Below are 23,968 nucleotides of genomic sequence, written 5' to 3' on the forward strand. Positions count from 1 at the left end.
TAGTGATTGCCTAGTACTAATTTTCATAACACACACTACTTTACACTTGTTCTTGTAAGCGTTTTTGATTCCAGGATCAACATATCGAACTCTCAAGCAGTACCCACACACATCGACAACGGCCGTGGTTTTCATGGCGAAAACGACAACGTAGCCGCCCCAGGAAACGAAGTGCTTCCAGTTGACCTCGAGGGAGTACCAGTTGCAGACCCCATGGACGTTAGTTCCTATGTTGCCCTGAATGCAAATTTGGGCGTCGACGAAAATATCGTCCGCAGACACGTTCGATCAGCCGGTCAAAACGAACAGGGAAGCAAAGAAGGCGGAATCAACCTTCGAATAATATTCGGAATGCTGCAGGCTCAACAAGCTACAATAGAACAACTTCAAAATCAGAACCACACACCGAGTAGGGTCGAACCCGAGCAATCACAAAAAATTGTTCACAGGGCCAAACCAGTGCCGGGGAGGTCAAATGTAAATGAGTCAGGAACCGACCCCGCTATCTTGAAAATGTTCGAGGAGCTGACAAAACGAATTGAATCAGGGGAGAAGAAGATTGAAGAGAATGATAAAAAAAGTGGAAACATATAACTCCCGAGTTGATCAAATTCTAGGAGCATCGCCGATTTTGAAGGGTTTGGATTCAAAGAAGTTCGTACAAAAGCCCTTCCCCTCGAGCGCGGCTCCTAAGCCCATTCCGAAGAAATCCCGCATGCCAGAAATTCCCAAGTATAATGGAACTACCGACCCCAACGAGCACATCACTTCTTACACATGCGCAATAAAGGGAAACGATTTAGAGGACGATGAGATTGAGTTTGTACTGCTGAAAAAATTCGGAGAAACTTTATCAAAGGGGGAGAAGATATGGTACCATAATTTACCACCTAACTCCATTGATTCTTTTGTTATGCTCGCAGATTCCTTCATCAAAGTGCACACCGGAGCGATAAAGGTCGAGACTAGAAAGTCGGACCTCTTCAAAGTAAAATACAAAGACAACGAGATGCTCAGAGAGTTCGTATCTCGGTTCCAAATAGAGCGTATAGATATTCCCCCGGTCGCCGACGATTGGGCCGTTCAGGCTTTCACTCAAGGCCTAAACATACGAAGTTTGGTAGCCTCAATTCAGTTGAAGCAGAACTTGATCGAATATCCAGTTGTAACCTGGGCCGATGTGCATAATCGGTATCAGTCAAAGATTAGGGTCGAGGTTGACTAGTTGGGGACTCATTCCGGGTCCGTTTATCCAAATAGGACCATCGACAGAGTTAAAAGGGATACTAACCGGGAACCACGGTCAAAGAGAGATCGATATCAGCCATACGGTGGAGATCGGAGAAACAACGGGCCTGGATGCAACCCCATTCGAATTGATAGAATAAATTATCAAGGATAGAGCTCTCGAGGGCTCATGAGTAAGAGTGGTTTCGATAGAAATATCGAACCCAAAGAAGCACCACGACTATCAGAATACAACTTCAATATTGATGCATCAGCTATTGTATCAGCCATTGGGCGCATCAAAGACACCAGGTGACCCCGTGTCATGACCCAAAATTCACACATTCAGAACTGTGATGGCGCCTAACATTTCACTTGCTAGGAAAGCTAACATTAGAATATAATTAGCCATTTTAACACAATTTTAAATTAATTAATAACAAAGAAATAAATGCGAAAATAAAGTCTGAAATAAAGTGAATAATCCATAATAAACGCGATATCTAAATACCATCCCAGAACTGGAATCACAAGTGCACGAGCTTCTAGAATAATACAAATAAGGGTCTGAATAAAATAAAGTTGTCTGAAAGAAAATACACAGCTAAAATAAAGTAGACGGGGACTTCAGAACTGCAGACGCTGTGCAGTTATACCTCAAGTCTCCTCTGGGTAGCTAAAATCCGAGCAAGTCTATGGTACGTCGCTGGGACCAACTCCGAAATCTGCACAAGAAGTGCAGAGTGTAGTATGAGTTCAACCGACTCCATGTACTCTGTAAGTGTCGAGCCTAATCTCAACGAAGTAGTGACGAGGCTAAGGCAAGTCACTTACATTAACCCATACACAATAATAATAATAATAATAATAATAATAATAATAATAATAATAATAATAATAATAATAATAATAATAATAATAATAATAATAATAATAATAATAATAATAATATGAATAGTAGTAAGACCGGTAAATAATATCAATAATTGAAGTCAATTCAGCAGTCTTAATCCCTCAACTTGTTTCTATTACGCACAACCCGCTCCAACAATATAAACTTAAAATAAATCTGTTGCGGCGTGCAACCCGATCCTCCAATATAAACTTAAAATAAATATATTGCAGCGTGCAACCCGATCCTCTAATATAAACTTTAAATAAATCTGTTGCAGCGTGCAACCCGATCCCCCAATATATTTATTTTTATTTTCGTTGCGGTGTGCAACCCGATCCTCCCCCTCCCCCCCCCCCACATATTTTAACAACTCTTAAATGTAATAAACATACTCCAATAAATACCACGTTCAATGAGAGACTATTAAGCATCAAGGCATACAATAATTATAATTTATTTATGAAACAAACAATGACAAGTAGCAATTAATTGTGGAAATTAGGGAGAAAATATGCAGTTTAATTTTTAATATGCTAAATGTCAAGTAGAAATTAAGACACATAAATCAAATAAGCATGTAACAATTATTGCAGAAATTCAAGAATTAATATTTGACAAGGAATATGAGAGAAATAGTTATTATAATAATTAATTCGTGTCTTAAAATAATTTAAGATGCTTAAATAATTAATTTGACAAGGTATAGGCACTCGTCACCTTGCCTATACATTGTTTCACATGAAATTCATAAAACAAATAATTCAAGGGTTCTATTTCTTCAAATCAAGGTTAACCACGACACTTACCTCGCTTTGCAACCAAATTCAAAAATCCAATAAATCTTTGCCTCACGAATTCGTATCCGAAATCCTCAAATCTAGTCACAAACAATTAAATATACTCAATACAAATCGTAGAAATTAATTCCATATGAATTTACTAGTTTTCCGGATTAAAATCCGAAATTCATCTAAAAAATGGATAGTGGGGCCCACATCTCGAATCTCGGAAAAACTTATGAAATTCGAACGCCCGTTCCGAGACGAGTCCAACCATATAAAAATTACTAAATTTCGATGTCAAATGGACCTTCAAATCTTAATTTTTCATTTTTAGAAAGTTTTACAAAAATTTCAATTTCTTCCATCTAAATCCGAAATAAAGGATGAATATAGACATGGATTTATGAAATACAATCAATTTTGGTTATAGAACACTTACCCAATTCAAAGTCGTGATAAAACTCCTTCAAATCGCCCAAAAACCGAGGTTTTAAAACCCAAACGAAATGAAGAAAAATGCCCATTTTCGACCCATTAATGTTCTGTCAACAGTCGTTTCTGCGACACCATTGCCGCATCTGCGATGTCGCTTTTGCAACTGAAAATGCCGCTTTTGCGCTGCCCCTCGCTTCTGCAAACAAATGTCCGCTTCTGCAGACTCGCAGGAGCGTCCATCTTTCCGTTTCTGCGGCTTCTTGCCCAGCTCCTCTACTTCCGCTTTTGCGATGCAATTCACACTTCTGCGGAGCCGCTTCTGCGGCCAAGGCTTCGCAGAAGCGAAGGCACCAGAAGCAGCAAAATTCCAGATTTTGCTTAAGTCCAATTTTGTTACGATTTCGATTCGATTCACACTCGGGGTACTCGGGACCCCGTCCGAATATACAAACAAGTCCCATAATATAATACGGACTTACTCTGGGTCTCATATCACGTCAAACAATGCTGAAATTACAATTTACATCTCGATTCGAACTTTTGAGTTTCAAACTTTTCAATTTACAAATCTTGTACCGAAACATGTTAAATGAATCCGGAATGACTTCAAATTTGGCACACAAGTCTTAAATGACATAACAGAGGTATTCCAATTTCCAGAAATGGATTCTGGCCCTGATATCAAAAAGTCAACTCCGTGGTCAAACTTGAAAATCTTTAGCCTTTAAATTTCTAGTTTCTCTTAAATAGTCATAACTTGAGCTAGGGACCTCCAAATTAAATTCCGGACATACGCCCAAGTCCCAAATCACGATACGGACCTACCAGAACTGTCAAAATACTGATCCGGATTTGTTTACTTAAAATGTTGACCAAAGTCAACTCAGTTGAGTTTAAAGGCCCAATTTCACATTTCTATCAATTTTTCATATAAAAACTTTTGAGAAAATTATACGGACTGCGCACGCAAGTCTGTGATGATCTACTATGTCATCTTTAAAGTTAATAATTAATTCTGTATTATAAGACCTCAAAAAATACTATTTATCATTCTTCGACTTGCGTGTGCAGTCCGTAAAACTTTTCGGAAAGTTTTTATGTGAAAAATAAATTAAAATGTAAATTAGAGCTTTAAAACTCAACTGAATTGACTTTGGTCAACATATTGAGCAAACAGACTCGGATCAGTATTTTGACAATTTTGGTAGGTCCGTATCATGATTTGGGACTTGGGCGTATGCCCAGAATCAAATTCCGAGGTCCCTAACCCGAGATATGGAATTTTGATGAGAAATTAAAAGTTTAAGTTCAAATAGTGACCGAATGTTGAATTATGTGCAAATGAACCCGGAATAGAATTTTGATGATTGCAACAGCTCCGTATGGTGATTTTGGATTTAGGAACGTGATCGAAATTTTATTTGGAAGTCTGTAGTAGAATTAGGCTTGAAATGGCTAAAATATGAATTTAAGTTTGGAAGTTTGACCGGGGAGTTGACTTTTTGATATCGGGGTTAGAATCCAGTTCTGAAAATTTTCACAGGTCCGTTATGTCATTTATGACTTGTGTGCAAAATTTGAGGTCAATCAGACTTGATTTGATAGGTTTCGACATTGAATGTAGAAGCTGGAAATTCTTGAGTTTTATTAAGCTTGAATTAGGGTGTGCTTTTTGATTTTAGCGTTGTTTGATTTGATTTGAGGTTTCAAATAAGTTTGTATGATATTTTAGGACTCGTTGGTGTATTGGGTTGAGGCCCCGAGAGCCTCGGGTGAGTTTCGGATGGTTAACGGATCAAAAATGGAACTTAAACAGCAGCTGCAAATTTTTTTCTGCTGAGCAATCGAGCCGATAATCGAAGGCAGGCTTGAGAGCCATGATCGAAGGTAGGCTCGAGAGCCATGATCGAAGGCAAGGTTCGAGGGCCATGATCGAAGGCCATTGATCTAAGGCTCAAGATCGATACCATGATCGAAGGCCCGAGCTCGATGCCATGATTGATGCCATGATCGAAGGCCATTGATTGAAGGCTCAAGATCGATACCATGATCGAAGGCCCGATCTCGATGCCATGATTGTTGCCATGACCGAAGGCCCCGACTAGGCTCGAGGTCCATGATTGAAGCCACGATCGAGGCCTAGACTTGAGGGCCATGATCGAAGCCACGATCGAGGCCCAGTTCCGAAGGCTGCCTGGGCAGATTTATAAAATAGGAGATTTCGTCCCATTTGCCATTTTTGACAAACTTAAATTTGAGCAGAAACGAGTTTTGACAGATTTTCAAGGATAAACATTTGGGTAAGTGATTCTAGCTCGGATTTGGTCTATATACACGAATATATCATTGTTTTCACCATTTCATTAATGTATCGAGATTGAAATTTTGAGAAACTTTTAGAAATCTCATAGAAACGAATTTTTGAGATTTCTGTGTCTATTCGGAGTCGGATTTGAGTGAAACTGATATGTTTGCACTCGTAATTGAATGGGTTATCGGATTTTATAAATTTTGCCGGATTCCGAAATGTGGGCCCCACGGGCGACTTTTGAGCTAATTTCGGATTTTAATGAAAAATATAGTATTTTCTTATGAAATTGATTCCTATAATTTTTGTTGACTGTATCGAATTAATTATGACTAGATACGAATCGATCAAAGTCGGAAAATCGAGTAAAAAGCATACTACTTGGTTAAATTGGAGCAAGTCGAGGTAAGTGACTTGTCTAATCTTGTGTGGGAAAAATTTCCCCTAGGATTGATATTAATTGTAATGTGATGAAAGTCGTGTACACGAGGTGACGAGTGTGTACACGAACTAAATGTGAAGGATTATGTTTTTAAAATGTGAAAATCACTGTTGCATATTAATTAAATTATTAAATCTTGTTATATTCTCCATCATTGATTGGATTTGTATACTTTAAATTTGCTTGACCTTTTCCTGCTAATTATTTTACCTGTTTAGTTGAAACTTGGTTTCTTTTATTCCGTGCATTATTTGAAGTTGATTTTCTTTAATTTAATTATTATTAATATGAAGTATTTGACATTTTAACTTTGGTATTGAAGCAACGTATTAAAGATTTTAAAATATTATTTTGCTGAATTATTTATTTCTGAATATTTGTGTAAGATTTCCGTACTCATTGTGATGGAGTCGTGAGCTCTTTTTTGGGGAAAAATATTATTGATGATTTATTTTGACATGAGCCGTGAGCTCTTTATTGTGGAAAAATATTATTGTTGAATTATTTTGGCAAGTTAAATTATTTGAGCACTTGAGGTGCAAATTGTGATATATTGTGATATTGATACGCATGCGGTGGTATAAGATCTGGGTATTGAAATGCATGCGGTGAGATAAGGGTGGCTTGATACGCATGGCTAGTAGGGGGAACTACTAGAAGTCATGCGGTGTGATAAGGATGGCTAAAGCGCGGGATGCTATTTCGGGAAAAATATTTTTTATAAACTAATTGTGAAGGCTCCCGCGGTGAGATAAGAAAATGAGATATTGTGAATTTATTTATGATTTGGGACTAAGAGGCGGTACCTCGGGAGTGCCCTTGTTGATATTGATTTATGGCCGCAGTTGCCTTTGATTATTTGTTGTGATTTACTTAAAGTTGAAAAGAATTCTGTTTTGATTCCACGAGATATTATTTGCCATTATTTTATGTAATTAAATGGTGACATGCTGCTTGATTCATTTCCATTGTCGTTATATTTTATTATATTGTTAAACATTTTACCATGCAATTATTATTTTCCAGTAGGGCCTGACCTGACCTTGTCACTACTCTATTGAGGTTAGGCTTGGCACTTACTGGGTACCGCTGTGGTGTACTCATACTACGCTTCTGCACATCATTTTGTGCAGATCCAGGTACTCCTTACCAGCCCCGAGATCAGTGAGTTACCTATACACGGAGACTTTGAGGTATATCTGCCAGCGTTTGCAGACTCCGGAGTCCCCATCTATCATTATTATGTTGCTTCCTTATTTTCTTTAGACCTTGATATATATAGAGACATTGAGGATAAAATTCTTAGAAGCTTGTGACTTATTTCTACCAGGTTTTGGGAGTTATAATTATGTAAAGTTTCAGATTTCTATTTATATTCCGCATTGATAGGCTTACCTAGTATTAGAGACTAGGTGCCATCACGATATCCTACGGAGGGAATTTAGGGTCGTGACAAGTTGGTATCAGAGCTCTAGGTTCATAGGTGTTGTAAGTCACAAGCAGGCTTAGTAGAGTCTTGCGAATCGGTACGGAAACGTCTGTACTTATCTTCGAGAGGCTATGGAACTGTTAGGAAATATTCACTTCTTTGATTCCTTATCATGCGCCTTTGTTGATTTCAAAGTTCTAAACAATTGTCTTTCTATTCTCTCACAGATGGTGAGGACACGCACAACTGGATCTGATGATCGGACACCCGCACCCCCTGTTGGAGCCGCAAAAGGCCAGGGTCGGGGCAGAAGCCGAGGAAGACCACGTGGTGCAGCTAGAGCACCTGCACGAGCTGCTGCACCAGAGCCATCAGTACCTCCAGTTGGAGAGCAGGCACCTGAGACGTCTGTTACTGCTCCTGCACTTTAGGAGACTCTTGCCCAGTTTTTGAGCATGTTTGGCACTTTAGCTCAGGCAGGGTTAATTCCACTTGCTCCTGCCACATCTCAGGCCGGGGGAGGACCACAGACTCCCGTCGCCCGTACTCCAAAGCCACGGGCCCAAGTTGACCATACCCTAGAGGTTATACCAGTGCAGCTAGTTATCCCAGTTCGGCCTGAGATTAGGACAACAGTTTCATAAGGGGAGCATCTCAGGCTCGAGAGGTATAAGAAGTACCACCCTCCCACTTTCAGCGGTTTAGCTTAAAGAATGCTCAGGGTTTTCTGGAGGAATGTCACCGTATCCTTCGTTCTATAGGTATTATGGATTCCAGTGGGGTTTCTTTCACGACATTCCAGTTTAGAGGAGCAGCCTACCAGTGGTGGCGGTCATATGAGTTGGATAGTCCGACTGAGGCAGCTTCACTTACTTGGACTCAATTTTTAGATATGTTCTTAAGAGAGTATGTTCCTCAGAGTCTTATAGATGCATGGCGCGCAGAGTTTGAGCAGATGCGCCAGGGTTCTATGACCATGTCAGAATATGCGGTCTGATTCAGTGATTTGGCTAGGCATGCACCAGCCTTAGTTGCTACTGTTCGAGAGCGGGTTCGCAGATTTATTGAGGGTCTCCACCCTAGTATCAGATACAGTATGGCCGAGAGCTAGAGATGAACATCACATACCAACAGGTGGTGTCAATTTCTAGGAGATTGGAATGTATGCGGACTCGGGAGAAGAGAGAGGGAAGCTAAGAGACCCCGAGATTCTGGCATATATAATAATTCTCGTGCCCCAGTTGCAGCCCGTCATGGTAGAGGTTATGTGAGCCGTCCTATTCATTCAGCACTTCCAGCTTCGAGTGGTATTCCGGCTACTCCCAGACCTCATGTTCCATATTATGCACCGCCAGTATCTACTGTACCTCTTGTACGGGGTGCTTCCAGTGGACAGTCTAGTCGATTAGGCCCGAGCCTGTCTCAGCAGGCACGTCCTCCGAGGGCTTGTTTTGAGTGTGGTGACACTCGTCATATTATGAGAGATTGCCCCAAATTTAGGAGGGGTGCACCTCCACGGATTTCTCAGGCCCCACCCATTCCACAGGGCCCTCAGGCTTCTCAGGCCATGATTATTGCACCAGTTGCCATTCTACCTGCACAGCCAGCTAGAGGTGGAGGTCGGACAGGTAGAGGTCGCCCTAGAGGGGGAGGCCAGGCCAGATATTATGCCCTTCCTGCTAGGACAGAGGTCGTTGCATCCGATTCTGTTATCACGGGTATTATTCTGGTATGTCATAGAGATGCATCAATCTTATTTGATCCAGGCTCCACTTATTCTTATGTGTCATCTTATTTTGCCCTGTATTTGGGCGTATCATGTGATTCCTTGAGTTCTTCTATTTATGTATCTACACCCGTGGGTGAATCTATTATTGTGGACCGCGTGTATCGGTCGTGTTTAATTATTATCAGTGGTTTTGAGACCAGAGCTGATTTATTATTGCTCAGTATGGTGGATTTCGATATTGTTTTGGGCATGGACTGGTTGTCACCCTATCACGCTATTCTTGATTATTACGCCAAGACGGTACGTTAGCTATGCCAAGTCTACCGCGGCTAGAGTGGAGAGGTACCTCAGATCATGCTCCTAGCAGGGTTGTTTCATTTCTTAAAGCTCAACGAATGGTTGAGAAAGGGTATGATACGTATCTGGCTTATGTAAGAGATGTTAGTATTGATACTCCTACCGTGCAGTCAGTTCCTATAGTAAGGGATTTCCCGATGTATTTCTAGCGGATCTTTCGGGTATGCCACCCGACAAGGATATTAATTTTGGCATTAATTTGTTACCAGGCACTCAGCCCATTTCTATTCCACCATACCGTATGGCCCCAGCAGAGTTGAAAGAATTAAAAGAACAGTTACAGGAATTACTGGATAAGGGCTTTATTCGGCCCAGTGTATCGCCTTGGGGTGCTCCTGTCTTATTTGTGAAGAAGAATGATAGTTCTATGCGGATGTGTATTGATTACCGCCAGATGAACAAGGTTACAGTGAAGAACAAGTATCCTTTGCCACGTATTAATGACCTGTTTGATCAGCTTCAAGGTGCCAGAGTGTTTTCTAAGATCGACTTGCATTCAGGCTATCATCAGTTAAATATTCGGGAGCCATATATCCCGAAGACTGATTTTAGGACTCGGTATGGTCATTATGAGTTCCTTGTAATGTCATTTGGGCTAACCAACGCCCCAGCAACATTTATGCACTTAATGAATAGTGTATTTCAGCCCTATCTTGATTCTTTCGTCATTGTGTTTATTGACGACATTCTAGTATTTTCCCAGAGTCGGGAAGATCATGAACAACACCTGAGGACTGTGCTTCAGATTTTGAGAGAAAAGAAGTTATATGCAAAATTTTCAAAGTGTGAATTTTGGCTTGATTCAGTGGGATTTTGGGTCATATAGTTTCGTGTGAGGGGATCAAGGTAGATCCGAAGAAGATTGAAGCAGTGCAGAGTTGGTCCAGACCGTCCTCAGTTACGAAAATCCGGAGTTTCCTTGGTTTGGCAAGGTATTATCGCCGATTTGTAAAGAGTTTCTCTTCTATTGCTGCATCTATGACCAAATTGACCCAGAAGGGTGCTCCGTTCAGGTGGACCGAGAAATGTGAGGAGAGCTTCCAAAAGCTCAAGACAGTTTTGACTACAGGTCCAGTATTGGTATTACCTACAGGTTCAGGGTCTTACACTGTGTATTGTGATGCATCGCGTATTGGTCTCGGCGCAGTGTTGATGCATAACGATAGGGTGATTGTCTACTCGTCCAGACAGTTAAAGGTGCATAAGAAGAACTATCATGTACATGACCTTGAGCTAGAAGCTATTGTTCATGCCTTGAAGATTTGGCGGCATTACTTATACGGTGTTCATTGTGAGATCTACACCGATCACTGGAGTCTACAACATTCATTTAAATAGAAAGATCTTAATTTGCGGCAGTGGAGATGGTTGGAGTTGCTTAAGGATTATGATATCACCATTCTCTATCATCCAGGGAAGGCCAATGTAGTGGCCGATGCCTTGAGTCGTAAGGCGGAGAGTTTGGGCTGCTTAGCATATTTACCAGTAGCAGAGAGACTTTTAGCCTTGGATGTTCAGGCCTTGGCCAACCAATTTGTTAGGTTGGATATTTCCGAGCCGAGCCGAGTTTTGGCTTGTGTGGTTTCTCAGTCTTCTCTTTATGATCGGATCAGAAAGCGTCAGTACGATGACCCTCATCTGCTTGTCCTTAAGGACACAGTTCAGCACGGTGATGCCAAGGAAGTCGTAATTGGAGATGACGGTGTATTACAGATGCAAGGTAGGCTTTGTGTGCCTAATGTAGATGGTTTGCGTGAATTGATTCTCCAGGAGGCTTACAGTTTGCGGTACTACATTCATCCGGGTGGTACAAAGATGTATCAGGACTTGAAATACCACTATTGGTGGAGGCGGATGAAGAAAGACATAGTGGAATATGTAGATCGATGCCTAAATTGCCAGCAGGTGAAGTATGAACATCAACGACCGGGTGGTTTGCTTCAGAAGTTGGAAATTTAAGAATGGAAATGGAAACGGATCACTATGGATTTCGTTGTTGGACTCCCACGGACTGAGAGGAAATTCGATGCAGTTTGGGTGATTGTGGATAGATTGACCAAGTCAGCTCATTTCGTTCCTGCGATGACTACTTACTCTTCAGAGCAGTTGGCTCAGGTATATATTCGCGAGATTGTCAGACTTTATAGTGTACCGGTATCTATCATCTCTGACCGGGGTACACAGTTTACCTCACGGCTTTTGAGGGTTATACAACGAGAGTTGGGTACTCGTGTGGAGTTGAGTACAATATTTCACCCACAGACGGACGGACAGTCCGAACGCACTATTCAGATACTGGAGGATATGCTCCGTGCGTGTGTGATAGATTTTGGGGATGCTTGGGACCAGTTCTTACCACTTGCTGAGTTTTTTTACAACAACAGTTACCAGTCAAGCATTCAGATGGCTCCGTATGAGGCCTTGTATGGTAGGCGGTGCCGGTCTCCAGTGGGTTGGTTCGAACCGGGCGAGGCTAGGCTATTGGGTACAAACTTGGATCAGGATGCCTTGGAAAAGGTTAAATTGATTCAGGATCGACTTCGTACAGCCCAATCTAGACAGAAGAGTTATACGGATCGGAAGGATCGTGATGTTGCATTCATGGTTGGTGAGCGGGTATTGCTCTGGGTTTTGCCTATGAAGGGTGTGATGAGGTTCGGGAAGAAAGGCAAGTTGAGCCCTTGGTATATTGGACCTTTTGAGATTCTTGAGAGAGTTGGATATATGGCTTACAGACTTGCACTACCACCTAGTCTCTCTGTAGTTCATCCGGTATTCCATGTTTCTATGCTTCGGAAAAATATCACGGCGATCCGTCTCATGTGTTAGACTCTAGTTCGGTTCAGTTGGGCAAGGATCTATCTTATGTTGAGGAACCAGTGGCTATTTTAGATAGGCAGGTTCGAAAGCTGAGGTCAAAGAACATTACTTCCGTGAAGGTTCAGTGGAGGGGTCATCCGGTCAAGGAGTCAACTTGGGAGACCGAGCATGATATGCGCAGCTGTTATCCACACTTTTTCACCACCTCAGGTATTTTTTTTCTAACTCCGTTCGAGGACGAACGTTTGTTTTAGAGGTGGAGAATGTGATGACCCAAAATGTCATCTTTAAAGTTAATAATTAATTATGTATTCTAAGACTTCGAAAAGCATTATTTATCATTCCTCGACTTGCATGCGTAGTCCGTAAAATTTTCCGGAAAGTTTTTATGTGAAAAATGGATTAAAATGTGAATTAGAGCTTTAAAACTCAACTAAGTTGACTATGGTCAATATTTTGAGCAAACGGACTCGGATTAGTGTTTTGACAGTTTGGGTAGGTCCGTATCGTGATTTGGGACTTGGGCGTATGCCCGGAATCAAATTCCTAGGTTCTATCCCGAGATATGGAATTTTGATGAGAAATTAAAAGTTTAAGTTCAAATAGTGACCGGATATCGAATTATGTACAAACGACCCCGGAATAGAATTTTAATGATTCCAACAGCTTCGTATGGTTATTTTGGACTTAGGAGCATGATCGAAATTTTATTTTGAAGTCCGTAGTGAAATTAGGCTTGAAATGACTAAAATATTAATTTAAGTTTGGAAGTTTGACCGGGGAGTTGACTTTTTGATATCGGGGTCGGAATCCAGTTCTGAAAATTTTCACTGGTCCATTATGTCATTTATGACTTGTGTACAAAATTTGAGGTCAATCGGATTTGATTTGATAGGTTTCGACATCGAATGTAGAAGTTGGAAATTCTTGAGTTTCATTAAACTTGAATTGGGGTGTGATTTGTGATTTTAGCATTGTTTGATTTGATTTGAGGTTTCAAATAAGTTCATATGATGTTTAGGACTTGTTGGTGTATTGGGTTGAGGTATCGAGGGCCTCGGGTGAGTTTCGGATGGTTAACGGATCAAAAATAGAACTTAAACAGCTGCTGCAATTTTTCTTCTGCTGAGCAATCGACCCGAGGATCGAAGGCAGGCTCGAGAGCCATGATCGAAGGCAAGGCTCGAGGGCCATGATCGAAGGCTCAAGATAGATGCCATGATCGAAGGCCCAGGCTCGATGCCATGATCGATGCCATGACCGAAGGCCCCGGCTCGAGCCTGTGATCGAAGCCACGATCGAGGCCCAGTTCTGAAGGCTGCCTGGGCAGATTTATAAAAGAGGAGATTTCGTCCCATTTGCCATTTTTGACGAACTTGAGTTTGAGCAGAAGCAATTTTTGACATATATTTAAGAAATAACATTTGGGTAAGTGATTCTAATTCGGATTTGGTCTATATATACGAATATATCATTGTTTTTGCCATTTAATTAATGTATCGAGATTGAAATTTTGAGAAACTTTTAGAAATCTCATAGAAACAAATTTTTGAGATTTCTGTGTCAATTCAGAGTCAGATTTAAGTGAAACTGGTATGGTTGGATTCGTAATTGAATGGGTTGTTGGATTTTATAAGTTTCGTCGGATTCCGAGACGTGGGCCCCATGGGCAATTTTTGAGCTAATTTTGGATTTTATTGAAAAATGTAGTATTTTTTTTATGAAATTGATTCCTATAATTTTATTTGACTGTATCGAATTAATTATGACTAGATACGAGTCGATCGGAGTCAGAAAATCGAGTAAAAAAACATACTACTTGGTTAAATTGGAGCAAGTCGAGGTAAGTGACTTGTCTAACCTTGTGTGAGGGAAATTTCGCCTAGGATTGGTATTAATTGTAATGTGATGAAAGTCTTGTTGCATATTAATTAAATTATTAAATCTTGTTATATTCTCCATCATTGATTTGATTTGTATACTTTAAATTTGCTTGACTTTTTTCTGCTAAATTTTTTACCTGTTTAGTTGAAACTTGGTTTCTTTTATTCCGTGCATTATTTGAAGTTGATTTTCTTTAATTTAATTATTATTAATATGAAGTATTTGACATTTTAAATTTGGTATTGAAGCAACGTATTAAAGATTTTGAAATATTATTTTGCTGAATTATTTATTTCTGAATATTTGTGTAAGATTTTCGTACTCATTGTGACGGAGTCGTGAGCTCTTTATTGTGGAAAACTATTATTGATGATTTATTTTGACATGAGCCATGAGCTCTTTATTGTGAAAAAATATTGTTGTTGAATTATTTTAGCAAGTTAAATTATTTGAGCACTTGAGGTGCAAATTGTGACCTGACCTCGTCACTACTCTACCGAGGTTAGGTTTGGCACTTACTGGGTACCGCTGTGGTGTACTCATATTACGCTTCTGCAGATCATTTTGTGCAGATCCAGGTACTCCTTACCAGCCCTGAAATCAGTGAGTTACCTGTACACGGAGACTTTGAGATATATCTGCCAGCGTCCGCAGACTCCGGAGTCCCCATTTATCATTATTATGTTGCTTCCTTATTTTCTTTAGATCTTGATATATATAGAGACATTGAGGATAAAATTCTTAGAAGCTTGTGACTTATTTCTACCGGGTTTTGGGAGTAATTATTATGTAAAGTTTCAAATTTTTATTTTTATTCCGCATTGATAGGCTTACCTAGTCTTAGAGACTAGGTGCCATCACGACCTCCTACGGAGGGAATTTGGGGTCGTGACAAAGTCGAAGAATGGTAAATAATGCTTTTCGAGGTCTTAGAACATAGAATTAATTATTAAATTTAAAGATAACCTTTTGGGTCATCACATTCTCCACCTCTGAAACAAACGTTCGTCCTTGAACGGAATTAGAAAAGTACCTGAGCTAGTAAAAAGGTGTGGATATTTACTCCGCATGTCCGACTCGGACTCCCAGGTAGCTGCTTCTACCGGCTGACCCCTCCATTGCACCCGAACTGAAGGATAACTCTTAGACCTCAAGTGTCGGACCTGCCAGGCTAGAATAGCTATCGGCTCCTCTTCGTGAGTCAAATCCTTATCCAATTGGACTGAGCTGAAATCTAACACATGGGACGGATTACCATAATATTTTCGGAGCATTGACACATGGAACACCGGATGGACCGCTGATAAACTAGGTGGTAATGCAAGCATGTAGGCTACTTCGCCCACCCTTTCAAGAATTTCGAAGGGTCCTATATACCTAGGGCTCAACTTTCCCTTCTTTCTGAACCTCATTACACCTACTTTCCGAACCTCAACTTGCCCTTCTTTCCGACTAAAAATGCCGCTTTGCGCTGCCCCACGCTTCTGCGAACAAATGTCCGCTTCTGCGGACTCGCAGGAGTGTCCACATTTCCGCTTCTATGGCTTCTTTCCCAGATCCTCTACTTCCGCTTCTGCGATGCAATTCACGCTTCTGCGGCCAAGGCTTCGCAGAAGCGAAGGCACCAGAAGCCGCAAAATTCCAAATTTTGCTTAAGTCCAATTTTTGTTCCAATTTTGATTCGATTAACACTCGGGGTACTCGAGGCCCCGTCCGAATATACCAATAAGTCCCATAACATAATACGGACTTACTCGGGGTCTCATATTACGTCAAACAACGCCGAAATTACAATTCATGCCTCGATTCAAACTTTTGAGTTTCAAACTTTTTAATACACAAATCTTGTGCCGAAACATGTTAAATAAATCCAGAATGACTTCAAATTTGGTACACAAGTCATAAATTACATAACACAGTTATTCCAATTTTCATAATCGGATTCCGACCCCGATATTAAAAAGTCAACTCCATGGTCAAACTTGAAAATTTTTAACCTTTAAATTTCTAGTTTTTGTTAAATGGTCATAACTTGAGCTAAGGACCTCCAAATTAAATTATGGGCATACGCCCAAGTCCCAAATCACGATACGGACCTACCAAAACTGTCAAACACTGATCCGGATCCGTTTTCTTAAAATGTTGACCAAAGTCAACTCAGTTAAGTTTTAAGGATCTATTTTATATTTTAATCAGTTTTTCATATAAACACTGTTCAAAAAATTATACGGACTGTGCACGCAAGTTGAGAAATAATAAATAGTGCTTTTCGAAGTCTTAGAATATAGAATTAATTATTTAATTTAAAGATGACCTTTTGGGTCATCACACCCCGACCTCTACAGACTGATCCGGCCCAGAGAAATCCTAATCAAATGTGCAAATATCATGGCACCCATGGTCATAGAACAGAAGATTGCACACAGTTGAGGGAGGAGGTAGCCCGTTTGTTCAACGAAGGACATCTTCGAGAATTCTTAAGGGATCGGGCTAAAAACCATTTCAAGAACAGAGATTCAAATAGACAAAATGAGCAAGAAGAACCGCAGCACGTGATCCACATGATTGTTGGAGAGGTCGATATTCCTCAGGGGGCCGTATTCAAACGCACCAAGGTGTCTATCACGAGGGAAAAGCGGACTCGAGACTACGTACCGGAAGGGACCTTGTCTTTCAATGACGAGGATGCAGAGGGGATCTTACAACCCTACAACGACGCACTGGTAATATCTGTCCTTGTGAATAAAATTCAAGTTAAACGTGTTTTGATTGATCCAGGTAGCTCGGCCAACATTATTCGATCGAGGGTCATAGAACAGCTCGGCCTACAAGATCAAATTGTGTCCGCAGCCCGAGTACTTAACGGCTTCAACATGGCAAGCAAAACCACCAATAGTGAAATTAATTTGCCAGTGAACGTGCCCGGGACCATCCAAGTGATCGATGTGATCGATGTTGAAAGTTTCATGTGATCGATGGTGACATGAGGTACAACGCCCTGCTCGGAAGGCCTTGGATCCATAACATGAGGGCAGTACCCTCGACCCTTTACCAAGTTCTGAAGTTTCCGACATCGGAGGGAGTCAAAAAACAGTATACGGGGAGCAACCCGCCGCCAAGGAAATGTTTTTAGTTGATGAAGTGATACCGGTATCGCCACTCTCACCAACGAAGGGATCGAAGGGAAAGTAGGAGGCCAAATAGCAACCACAGATACCGGCCTCGGCCCAATTGCAGGAGCAAGGGATCGACGAGGATGACAACTACTGGATCCCTCGATCCTTCGTAAATCCCGATGACTCTAATGCCACCAAGTCAACGGTCGAAGAGCTGGAACAAGTCACACTGGCCAAGCATCAGCTCGAACGAAAGGTATACCTGGGCACGGGGCTAACCCCCGAGCTCAGGAAAAAACTTATTCATTTCCTTAAAGCTAACACATATTTCTTTGCTTGGTTCCACCTCAATATGACAGGGATTCCACCAGAAATTACCACTCACAAACTAAGCCTGGACCCTAAATTCTGCCCGGTGAAGCAAAAAAGAAGGCCCCAGTCCGAGGTCAAACATGCCTTCAACAAGGACGAGGTAACCAAACTTCTCAAAATAGGATCCATTCGGGAAGTAAAGTACCCCGAATGGTTAGCAAACGTAGTGGTAGTCCCTAATAAGGGAAACAAACTTATAATGTGTATAGATTATAAAGACCTGAATAAAGCATATCCCAAAGATTCTTTTCATTTGCCTAATATCGATCGTATGATCGATGCCACGCCTGGCCACGGGACTCTCAGTTTTCTCGATGTCTACTCCGGGTACAACCAGATATAGATGAACCCGGATGATCGGGAAAAGACCTCGTTTATCACTAAGTACAGCACCTACTGTTATAATGTAATGTCGTCCGGACTAAAAAAATGTTGGTGAAACTTATCAACGCCTAGTAAACCAAATGTTCGAAGAACAAATAGGAAAATCAATGGAAGTTTATATTGATGACATGTTAATTAAGTTCCTACAAGCAGAGAACCATTTAAAGCATTTGCATGAGACTTTCGATATAGTAAGGAAGTACAATATGTAGCTCAACCCTGAAAAATGTGCATTCGGAGTTTGCTCGGGCAAGTTGCTTGGTTTCACGGTAGTGGATAATGTATAGGCCGTGTAGAGGTTGACGGGGCGGATAGCCGCCCTAGGACAATTCATTTCGAGATCCTCATATAGGAGCCATTGATTCCTCTCGCTGCTTAAGAAGAAGAGCAATTTTGCATGGACTCTGGAATGCCAGCAGGCCTTGGAGGAACTAAAGCGGAATTTATCGAGCCCGCCACTGCTTCACACCCCGAAAGTGGACGAACAGCTTTACATGTACTTGGCAGTGTCGGATATAGCGGTAAGTGGAGTCCTGGTCCGAGAAGAACAAGGTACGTAATTTCCTATCTATTATGTTAGTCGAACCTTAGGTGAGGCCGAAACTAGATATCCACACTTAGAAAAATTAGCGTTTGCTTTAATAAGCGCCTCTAGGAAACTAAAATCGTATTTCCAATGTCATCCAATATGTGTTGTAACCACTTATCCTCTTCGAAATATTTTTCACAAACCCGAGCTTCCGGGTTGTTTGGCCAAATGGGTCGTAGAAATCAGTGGGTACGATATTGAGTATTGACCTCGAAACCGCCATCAAGTTTCAAATTTTAGAAGACTTCGTGGCTGACTTTACGCCGGCCCTCATACCCGAGGTTGAAAAAGATCTACTGATAAAATCGGGTACATCTTCAGGAGTCTGGACCCTCTTTACGGATGGTGCTTTGAACGCGAAGGGGTCCGGACTAGGCATCGTACTAAAATCACCCACATGTAATGTAGTTAGACAGTCTATCACAACTACAAAATTGACTAACAATGAGGCTGAGTATGAGGACGTGATTACAGGTCTCGAACTAGCTAGAAGCTTGGGAGCGGAGGTCATAGAGGCTAAGTGTGATTCCCTCCTCATGGTAAACCAAGTTAATGGGACTTTTGAAGTCCGAGAAGACCGAATGCAGAGGTACTTGGATAAACTATAGGTGACTCTACATCGATTTAAGGAATGGACCTTGCAACATGTATCTCGAGAACAGAACAGCTAGGTCGACGCTCTTGCAGACTTAGATTCGTCGGTCAAGGACGACGAACTCAACTCAGGGATTGTCGTACAACTCATGATATCGGCAATCGAAGAAGGTCACGCCAAGATAAACTACACAAGTTTAACCTGGGATTGGAGAAACAAGTACATAGAGTACCTAAAGAATGGGAAGCTTCCATCGGATCCAAAGGAGTCGAGAACTATGGCCACAAAGGCAGCACAGTTCACTTTGTCCGAAGATGGAACATTATTTAGAAGGACGTTCGATGGACCGTTGGCAATATGTTTGGGACCGAGAGATACTGACTACATCCTACGGGAAGTTCACGAGGGCACTTGTGGAAATCATTCGGGTACCGAATCACCGGTCCACAAAGTAATCAGAGTAGGGTACTATTGGACTGATATGGGGAACGATGCAAGGGAGTTCGTTCGAAAATGCGACAAATGCCAAAGGCATGCGCCCATGATTTATCAACCCAGGGAACTATTCCACTCGGTCCTGTCTCCATAGCCCTTCATGAAATGGGGAATGGACATCATTGGCCCTCTCCCGTCGGCCCCAGGAAAAAGTTCAGTTTATTTTATTTATGACTGATTATTTCTCTAAATGGGTTGAAGCACAGACTTTCGAGAAAGTCAGAGAAAAGGAAGTCATAGACTTCATTTGGGACCACATCATATGTCAATTCGGGATGCCCTCCGAGATTGTATGCGATAATGGAAAATAATTCATCTGTAGCAAAGTAACTAAATTTCTCGCGGATCATAAGATCAAAAGGATCCTATCAATACCTTATCATCCCAGTGGGAACGGACAAGCCGAATCGACCAACAAAACCATCATCAAAAATCTTAAGAAGAGATTGACCGACGCCAAAGAAAAATGGACAGAAATACTACCCGAGATTTTATGGGCATACCGCACAACATCGAAATCCAGTACCAGAGCAACACCGTTCTCGATAGTTTATGGCGTCGAAGCTATGATCCCAGTCGAGGTCGGAGAACCTAGCATCAGGTTTCGATATGCAATAGAGGAGTCGAATAACGAGACCATGAATACGAGCCTAGAATTGTTGGACGAAAGATGCGAAGCCGCTTTGGTCCGATTGGCCGCCCAAAAATAGAGGATCGAAAGGTACTACAATCGAAGAACCAAACTTCGACATTTTAACATCGGGGACTTGGTGCTAAGAAAAGTCACCCTCAACACCCGGAATCCGAATGAAGGGAAACTGGGTTCGAACTGGGAAGGACCGTATCAGGTTCTCGAAATTATCAAAAAAGGATCCTACAAGCTCGACATGATAAACGACAAATAATTTCCGATCAATTGGAACGTATCGCACCTAAAACGATACTACTTCTAAGGTACAGCCCCTCCCATTTTCATTTATATTTTAAACTAACCCTTGCAGGTGTTCGACCAGAAACAACGATGGATTCTTCGACACGAAGCCTTTAGGTCTGAAAGCACGCGTTGCACTCTTTTTTTCTTAGATCGATTTTATCCCAAATGGGTTTTCCGGCGAGGTTTTTAATGAGGTAACCATTGATCGTGATAACTTAGAACAATTCAACAGTATCTGAGGCTTCTTTACAGTCAACCTCGAATATTGGGGGGCATCTCGAATATCAACTTTGATGCGAGGAAGTTACTTCATTGCAGCAGGGTCTCGATAGGAAAAATTTATAACGGTCGAACGAACCATGCTCGCATAGTTTGCTCGAGACCTGGCACAAAACATGTACGTATGTATAATCATTTATAAAGAGAAGTATTTTTTTCTTTACCAATGTCTCGTGCCTTAGAAAAATAATTCTACTTTACAATTTCATACTCTCGATTTATTACGTAAACAAGCTTAAAGGCCGCCCATGACCAGAGTTCGGATGATTACCCCCATGCTCGGGGACTGCTGTTCGAAAAATAAACGAGATCGAATTATTAAAATTCCGAGATCATAAGATATTTTAGGCAACCCTCGATTTTTATAGGCCACGGCCAACCCACTCGGGGACTAACACTACGGGCAAGCTCGAAGTAAAACAGAAAAATAAGCCCAAGGGGAAAATCCCGAACTAAAAAGGTTACGGCCGGATTAACACGGGTCGGAGACGTCTGAATTCCGTAACAAAACAGGCCTTCAAATTCTTTCATAAATCGGTTAAAAAGGCTACCCCTGGCAAAATCATAAAAGGCTTTGATAATATCAAGCCTCGAAAAATCTAATGAGTACAAAATTATTCGACCTCTTGAACGATTCCTTATTTCGAGCTAAGGCATTATGAGTTTTTGAAAATACAAATGATAAAAAACTTTTTCAAGCCAAAAAGGGGAGAAAGCCATAAACAACCTTTCTTACAAAAGCCTAAAGGCTACATTATTTTGAGTTCGAGCAAGCACTCAGTCGATCGAAAAACCTAATGGCTATACTAGTTCAATTCCAATCAAATTATCTAAACCTCGGACAAAATTTTATACTAAGGCATTTTCGACCTTCGTAAATTACAGAAAAGCAAAGGAAAAATATAAGAATCAAAAGAGCAAGAAAAGCCTTATATATATATATATATATATATATATATATATATATATATATATATATATATATTCAAAAGTTTTTTACAAAAGGCCGAATCGGCCCCAGAAAAGATATAAAAGAAAAACAAATAAACCTAATATCCTAAGTGGCTTGGTTTTCATCAGAGGCTGCGTCCTCGAGATTTTCTCCGTCCTCAGATTCGCTCGAGCTCTTGAAGTCTTCCTCAGGGAAGCCCAGCCTTTGGGCTCGTCACTGACATCATCATCCACCAAGTCGGAGTCCGAAAATTCATATCGTTTCTCGTCATCTTCTTTCCGAGAAACGAGGGGACTGTCTGTATACGGTCAAAACCGAGTTTTTCCCTTCGTATGATTAATCGAGATTAGAACATGATGGTCAGAGGTTCATCATTGTAATATCGAGCCATGGTGCGAAGTATATGTTGTCGAGCTCGAGACCCAGAGACCGATCAAGATCCAGCTCGAAGACCCAAAGACCAATCAAGATCGAGATCGGTCAGGATCAAGATCAAGTCAAGAAACAAAAAAATCGTTATAGCCGCAATTAGGGGGAGAATCTCTGCGGAAATTACAGCACAAATCAAGGAGAGATTAATTAGCCAATCATAAAATTTCTTACTGTATTTAGAATTGTGCCATAAGTAGGACTCCCCTACTATATAAAAGAGGTCTAATAATTTGTAAAAAGTAGGATATTCACGCAATACAAAGCAATATACTATTCTTTTTTTTATGTTCTTAATACTCTGTTACTCTACTCATATCTCATTTGTTATTTCATTTGGTTCGAGGGTAACTTAGCTCGAGGGCCAAAGCTGAACATCTCATTTGGTTTGCTTTTACTTTTCTTTACAGTCAATTTCAATATCAATTTGCATATTTTTTCAGTTTGTGCCAAGTAAAATCACGTGTCCTTAAAACCACATATAAATTCAATTCTTATTCGTTTTTAGGGTAAACACATACCATTTTGTTCGACATGTAAATCCAATTGACCATTGATAAAATTGTTCGGCATTTTTTATGTTGCAGTATTTCTTTGCTTTGAATTCTATGAAACATTTAATGGATTAATTCGACCTAACAAAATGTAGCAATCGCTGAGACCTTGAATGGGATAAATCACATTCAAGGGCAAATAAATCACATCTTGTGCCTGCAGAGTTAAGATAACTACAGTTTGCTTCTCCTTGCCAACAAAAAACGTTACAGTTTTTGAGTATGCACTGAGCAGTTTTGGTCATTTAAATATTTGATGGTGACAAATTTAAAAGACAAAGACTGCTTAGTGCATATTTCAGGGACTATTTTGAAGCTATTCTCAAACATAAGGGACTATTTTTATCATTTTCAATAATAGGCATACACACACATGGCACAAGTTTTACCTTAATAGCCGCATTATAGAACTTCCCCAACAATATGTATTATCCTCTAGCTACTCTTTTTTTCTCATTCGAGTGCCCCTAGCTACTTAACATGTAAAGTTTCTAGCTTAATTAATTCTACCTTTAGTTATGTCATTCCTTTGCTATTCTATGAAAAAAGTAATTGAAACTTAAGAACGTAGCCATGAAATTTCATATTTAATTACAATATCCTTAATTTTATATATGCAAAATATTGTAGTAACAAAGCAAAGGAAATATCTGGAGAACATGTCTTGTATCAATATATAGGTTACAAGTATAATCAAAAGGCTTTAGGCTTCCTTCCCCCACCCCCACCCCTTCCTTTTTCTTTTCTTTTATTGGGTTCATGTTCATATTATAGGACTGCTAACCAAAAGCCAATCAGGAGAGATCACGACGCTTGGATTTTCTTGTACTGTTATATTACTAAAAAACACAAGGTTCAGGATAACATTATACAATCATTGTACGGACGGCCAGGACTTGGGCAGCTTTACAATCTTGAAATGTTATTTTCAATTTAAGTACACATAAAAAAATATGTACTC

The 23,968-nt window shown here is 40.7% G+C and overlaps 1 protein-coding gene across 1 annotated transcript; it reads left to right on the forward strand.

Annotated features, from left to right (window-relative positions):
- Window positions 1–715: 715 nt before the first annotated feature.
- Window positions 716–1,225, forward strand: LOC138899692 (uncharacterized). The gene has a single exon (XM_070186375.1). The coding sequence runs from the start codon at window positions 716–718 to the stop codon at window positions 1,223–1,225; it is 510 nt and encodes a 169-aa protein (XP_070042476.1).
- The last annotated feature ends 22,743 nt before the right edge of the window (window positions 1,226–23,968 follow it).

The sequence above is a fragment of the Nicotiana tomentosiformis genome, chromosome 10, assembly GCF_000390325.3.
Source record: "Nicotiana tomentosiformis chromosome 10, ASM39032v3, whole genome shotgun sequence".
NCBI lineage: Eukaryota > Viridiplantae > Streptophyta > Magnoliopsida > Solanales > Solanaceae > Nicotiana > Nicotiana tomentosiformis.

Coding starts and splice junctions, on each gene's coding strand:
- LOC138899692 (XM_070186375.1), top strand. CDS start 716: ATGCCAGAAATTCCCAAGTATAATGGAACTACCGACCCCAACGAGCAC.